General features: G+C 43.6%; 1 protein-coding gene across 1 annotated transcript in view; it reads left to right on the top strand.

Annotated features, from left to right (window-relative positions):
- LOC111238958 (transmembrane protein 132D-like) overlaps positions 1-3,477 on the top strand; it is a 30,111-nt gene extending 26,634 nt beyond the window's left edge. The window contains exon 10 of the mRNA XM_022768695.1: positions 1,981-3,477. Coding sequence (XP_022624416.1) covers positions 1,981-3,477 — 1,497 coding nt within the window. The remainder of the gene's footprint in view (positions 1-1,980) is intronic.
- The last annotated feature ends 3,126 nt before the right edge of the window (positions 3,478-6,603 follow it).

Genomic DNA, 6,603 nt, shown 5'->3' on the forward strand with positions numbered 1-6,603 from the left:
ATTTTAATGTTGATTTAATTTGATTAGATCATGAATCTACCAGGTATATATAGGGTATGTACTATCGTGTTCCTGTAGTGTGCATTGTTAGGAATTAACGGAATTAAGGATTTAGGAGATTATAGGTTATGTGAATAAATGAAGTAGAAAGTGTTCCCGGGGGTCTGGATAGGGTAGCTCAACCTAGAGTTTTTTGATTGGGCAGACATGGAAACTTTCTTGGTGGGCTCGGCTTCATGTCTGGACAGAGGACAGGGGAGAAAAGTGGCATCTTCAGTGTAGGGAGTAGTTTCAAAAGAAATGTGGCAACTGTGGGGGGAAAAAAGTTGAAAAATCAGTCTTGTTTCTTTGAAGAAGAATAAAGGGAAATTTTGCCATCCTATAGCTGGAGATGGAAGCAAGCACTGATCTCTGTTGGAGTAATATATAAAATATGCAGTTTATCTTTGGGAGGTTCATAGAGGAGTCATGGCTCACAAGTCAGATTATCTTGAGGAAAAATGAGAATATACGATGGTGATCATATCTACCGTATGTACATAACAGTTCCTACTGTTATTTTGTTTGGTGCCCCATTGGTGCCCCATTAACTCTGTTTGGGAAATTTGCCATTCATTCGGTTTATTATTTGTTATATTGTCAAACATCCAAATGAAAAAACTGCAGACTTTGTATCTCTCACACAAAGAAGCTTCTCAACTGTTTAAAGCACAAAAGCCTACATTTCAAGGACCATAAGCACTAGAGCAGAGCGGAAAATCTCTTATGTCGGAATATAACCCACCCAATTCTACATTCATTCAGTTTGCTCAAGTGAGGTTTGATTGTTCACACACACGGAGCAGAAACAGTAAATGCACCAAAACAAACAACAGAATTCAAAACATGAATGGGGAGGTTAAAATACCACTTGCCATCATAAAACTGTGAGTTATTAAAACACACTAGATGCTCATTTTCCAGCAAAGATATAATGCTTCTACAAGAGAGGATTTGAATTATAAGAACTGCCACCACAGTGCACATTTACGCAACAATGACCTCAGGGGTGTAATATTTGTGCTTTCTCTTTGCCTCTCAGAATGTGAACTCGCAGTGTTCACAGCCTCCACCATCATCCGCAGTTGCCACGCTGTGTGAGAGAGTAGAGGAGGCAGACAGGGTGCACGGATGATCATTTTTGAAAACTCGCACACATTTAGCCTTGGCAGCTTGCCCATTTGAAACCAGGCGTGGGGCAGCAATTAGGCGGTCCATAGTTGCTGGAACGACAGCTCACTCTACCTACTGTACGCTGTCACTGTGGCTGGTCTGCCTCCGTCAATAACAAACTATTAGAACCATGCCAGTGCAGATGACCAGCCAATTGGCAAGCTGTTAATGTTCTGCTCCGGGCGATTCATAATGTATTCAAACCCAAAATATAGGTTAGGTCTGTGGCGGCCCAGTGGCTCACATTAGCAACAGGAAATAGGTCATTGTGTATTAATGTGATTGGACTGGCTAATTCTGCTCTTAACATGACCCTTATCGCTGTATTGTTCCTGTTTAAAGGACTTCTATTGTACCGCCTTTATCCACTTAAGTGAAATTATATTTCGTACTATAACTTCATAGCACTATAATCTATGGTACAGTAGCAGTAGCACCCTACTGAGTGTAATCATAAAGAGATTAGCATAGCCAATTTAGTGCTATTAACAATCATGGGACTATAGCTCTGAGTGACGGCAGGGGGGGAATGTTGATTTGCTGCATTTGTTCTGACCTGCTTTTATGCATATAAACTCTGTGTCATAGTGTGATCTGTCTTTCTTTCTTTCTTTCTTTTTCCTTTTTCTTTCTTTCTTTCTTTCTTTCTTTCTTTCTTTCTTTCTTTCTTTCCTTCTTTCTCTCTCTCTCTCTCTCTCTGTCTCTCTCTCTCTCTCTCTCTCTCTCTCTCTCTCTCTCTCTCTCTCTCTATCTCTCTCTCTCTCTCAGGAAGCGGCGGTCAGCTGCTGGGTTCAGTTCAGCGATGGGGCCGTTGCTCCACTGGAGCTGTTCGACCGCAGCATCTACTCTCTGACAGTCTCTACACCAGATGAGGGTGTGGCCACAGTCCGCCGCACCCCACTGTCCACATTTGTGGTAGCACAAGGTGAAGGCGAGGGCCAGGGGGCGCTAGTGAGGGTGGAGCTGAGGATCTGTGAGGAATGCCAGAAGTCCAAGAGGAAGAGCAAACTGGCAGTGGGCACGGGGCTCCTCAGAATGAACTTCCAGAGTAGCAGCAGAGCTGCAGCAGGGGGAGGAGGAGGAGCTAGTGGGGTTGGCACTGACGGGAATAAAGATTACGATGGTGGCGCATCAGAAGCATTAGGAGAGATTAAAACGACGGTGACATCACAGCGTGCCATCACAGATGTGGATAAATGGTTGCTAAGGAGCACAGTACCTGACCAGCAGGAGTCTGACATGTCAAAAACATCCACCTCAACCACATATTCTATGAGACCTGCGCAGCCACATGTTGTGTGGATTGGAACTACAACCAGAGGTACAAGAGGTGGCACATATACTGTCATTCCCACAACTGCCACTACGACTAATACACCAATGAGCACTGCCAAACCTATAGCAACAACAGTGGGTGTTGTCATGAAAGGTGAGGGGCAGAAGAGAAGCTATGGAAACATGCTCGACAACCCCAATTCACCCCCTAACAAAGACATTCCTAAAGCAGAAGTGACACCCAAGAAGGAGCCTCCTAAACCTAAAACCCCAAAAGTCATCGAGAGCGACCTCATCCGCACGTTCAGAGCCATGTCGGACTTGGAAATTGGCATGTATGCCTTGGTAGGGGTCTCCTGCGTAGCCATCTTGGCTTTTTTACTGAACTGTGCTTCGTATAACCTCTGTTTCCGTAATCACAAGACACCCATACAGGCCGGCCCGGCCCCCAGCAGGGACCCGAAGGACCACAAGCATGACTGGGTGTGGCTGGGGAGCAATAACCAGAGCGGTCCTGCCCCAGGCGCCGCAGCTCAAGCGTCATCGCTAAAACGTGAGACCCATCGCCCTCTGGAGTCCCGTCATTCCATAGACTCCATGGGCCACCGTAGCCTGGAGAACACCCTGCCCACTGTGAGTGCCCCGGCCGTGCCCGAAAGAACTGCCACCCTGGGCCGCAGCAGGACCAGCTCCCAGCAGCAGCAGTTTCAGGGGAAGGCGATTGACCCCATGGCGAATCGCTCAGCAACTTTGCTGGCCAGGCCACACCGCAGCGAGCCGCTTCATTCCCCCACCAGTAAGAGGAACCAGGTCCAGTTCACCACCTTCACCACGCTGGACATCAAGCACCTGGCTGCGCTGAAGAAGAACGGAGTGGACTTAAATTGGGCCAACCAGCAGACGCAGCAGCACCAGGCCCCTGCTGAGCCTCAGACACCTTTACCTGACATGCCATGGCCTGTAGTCAAACCTCTAGGAGAGCCCCAGTGAGTTTGTGTGTGTGTGTGTGTGTGTGTGTGTGTGTGTGTGTGTGTGTGTGTGTGTGTGTGTGTGTGTGTGTGTCTGTGTGTAAGTGAGTATGAGAAAGAGAGAGATGGAACAAAAAAGTGTAGATTCACAGCATGTTCTGGTGTAGAAACTCTAAAAGAAAAGAAGCTGGCTTTCCTTTTTTTTGATAAAAGATAAATCACTTTAGAAGATGTATTTATTGAGATTACATAAAGAACATTTTATATGAAAGCCTGTAAATACAGTATGTAATGATGTGTCCATGAAGACGAATATGAGAGATACTGTGCGCAAGTTTTCTTTTATTTGCAGAGGATGTGGTCCAGAGATCGAGTCCTGTAAATACACATATATCTATACTATTACTCATTTCTACGTTTGTAACTCAAAGCAAATGAATTTTCATCTCCTTTTACTTTTGTACAATTCTGTTGCCCCTGTAGAAATGGCTCCAGACATTGCTAGTTGTCAGGGTAAATGCAGTACAGGAGGGATTATTTCTTGTAAATAATTCTATTCTTTTCCGGCCTTTTGTACTTTTTTTTTTCTCTAGGATTCCTCTAGAGAATACCTGAAGAGTCTGTGCAATTTGTCAGAGAATATGCAACATTTATCAAGTTATTTGGAGCAATCTGTCACTGCAGGTCTTCACCAGATACTTATTCAAATCAAATGCATGCTATGCAAATATAGTCAGTGCGGAGTTTGATGTGGACATTGTTTCTGAATTTTTTAACAAAGTTACCTTGGGCCCCAGGCTTCTCCTGAGGGTCTGGTTCAACAATTTGTAAAAATGTCTAATCTCAGTATCTTGACTCAGAGCAATACATATTCAAGTCTAAGATTTTTCATGTGTGAATGAAAAATGATGATGCCTTTTTTATGTAACAACCTCTTATTTTGAAACCAAAATGTGACGTGTATTTCCTACGAGATCCTATTAATAAAGAACAAATAGATACATTTGTTATAGTTTTAATTCAATTTCATTCAGTCATTGTTTTTCAAAGCCTTTTAAAAAATAGTAAAGAATCATTCACAGTAAAGCACAGTGAATGGTTTGGATTAAAGGCTAAAGCTCTGCTATGAATCGGTGAGATTTAATTCTCTGTATAATCACTATTGAATGTGATTTAAGGCTGATGTCATCATTCAACGAAATGTCATTCTGACAGCAACGTATTTGATCTGCCTGCCAATACCGGGATTCTGTGCTGCTGCATGAACTGTTCCACAGAGGATAGATGGGGAAATGAGAAAGCTATCCTTGTTTTATGTATTTTAACAGGGTCCCCAAAGAATTACAGGTGTTTTATCAACGATGGAGCCTGCATAGGATAACTCATAGCTCATTTGTCTCTTTTCCTCCATCCACCTTCCTGTGTCTCTGAGGTAACTGCAGTTACACAATTCAAAATTACATTCTAGGAGCTGTGATGCATAAACAGCATCCCCAGCTTAAAGAAGCTCGGATAATCTGATGCCCTGCACCTCAGGAGTTGGCAGCTGCAGATATGACAGCATGCATCGTCACTCCCTGCTGCACAACAACATCGGGTGGATTCACAGTGTTGATAAAAGCAAAATTTTAATAACTTTCTTCCAAAATTCTCCACCTACAGGCCCAAACGTTTTTTTTTTTTTTCTGCGTGTATAAACTCTCTCCCCCTTTCCAGTCAATTTATCTGTCCAGCAGCGGTGAGAGAAGTAAACAAACACGCCTTGGAGATAAGCAGTGATTCAAAGCTGTCTTTGCGGTGCATCGTGGCCCAGCATCTTATGATTGTGGACTTCCTGATTCATCCAGGACGCAGAATTCAGAACTCCAAAGTTCAGACACAGTGATGATTAAGATATAAGCGCGGCTCAGTTTGTATGACTACACTGCCGTCACAAAATCACTATGTGCTTATCCAATGAAACACTAGAGCTTTGTTGATAACTCAGACCTTTTCCTTTTTCTAATTCGGGTTCATCCCTTGATCTCGCACATGTGCTGTCTGTGTGAAGTCTCTGGCTTCATCACAGTGCTGGGAAAAGCTCTTCAGTTAATCATACATACAAGCTTTGCCTGCAATAGGAGTTTGTCTTGAGTGGTTGAGAAACAGCATTATTAAAGTGTAACTGAGTTACATTATTTTAGCAATAAACCATTGAGATACAAGACCGTAGACACAGCAGCCAGGGGCTACTTTGCATATAATGAAGAATGTAAATCGCAAAAACTGTGCGTTTGTCTTGAAAAACAACAAGACAGTGGCTGAGTCCCTCCGTATCATTACAGCAGGATCTCTAATCTGGAGCATCAGCTTCCCTATTGACAGGTTTAAAGGATTGGGGTCATTGTGTTGGAGGATTAGTCTGCATTAGTGGACCCTCTCCATGGCACACTCCTGATTATGTAGGCCAGAAGAGACAAGGTCACTTATTTCACAAGGCTGCTTTCCCACAGGTTGGACACACAGTCACAGATGGAAGCAGGTGTTTGTGGGAAGGTGTAGCTGCAAATGGAAAAAAAACAAAAACCCACTCACCTGTTGAGATGCTATTTACAGATACTGTGGGTCTTAAACGTAGAGGATGTAAAAAGTACTGTAACTCGATTCTTAGAAGAGAACATTAAAAAGATCATATAGGCAGACAGATAGACAAAAGAAGACACACACACACACACACACACACACACAAACACACACACACACACACACACACACACACACACACACACACACACACACACACACACACACAGTAGTGAGTCCTAAGATGAATATGGAGATGATAGCGGTAACTCTCACATCACAGGTGGAGGGGAACTCAAACTGAATGGCAGCTCATTAAAACAAAGTACCTCATGCTTCCCCGCGACACTCGTCGCTGTCATTGCTTGTCAGCACAGTGTCAGTGCTCAGTGTGTGTCATATGATAATGTCACCAATTTTACAAAGAAGGGGACTAAAGGCAGAAGAGAAGTTCTTTGTGTTAATGAGACAGATTGCAGAAAACAGCTTTGTCAGTTCAGAAAAAAGAACAACCCTTGCTGACAAAAGAAGAATCTCAATTAGATGAAGCAGTGTCCTCAACAGGTAAATGAGTGTAGCCACAATA

This window comes from Seriola dumerili, unplaced genomic scaffold (genome assembly GCF_002260705.1).
Source record: "Seriola dumerili isolate Sdu_G_001 unplaced genomic scaffold, Sdu_1.0 BDQW01001815.1, whole genome shotgun sequence".
NCBI lineage: Eukaryota > Metazoa > Chordata > Actinopteri > Carangiformes > Carangidae > Seriola > Seriola dumerili.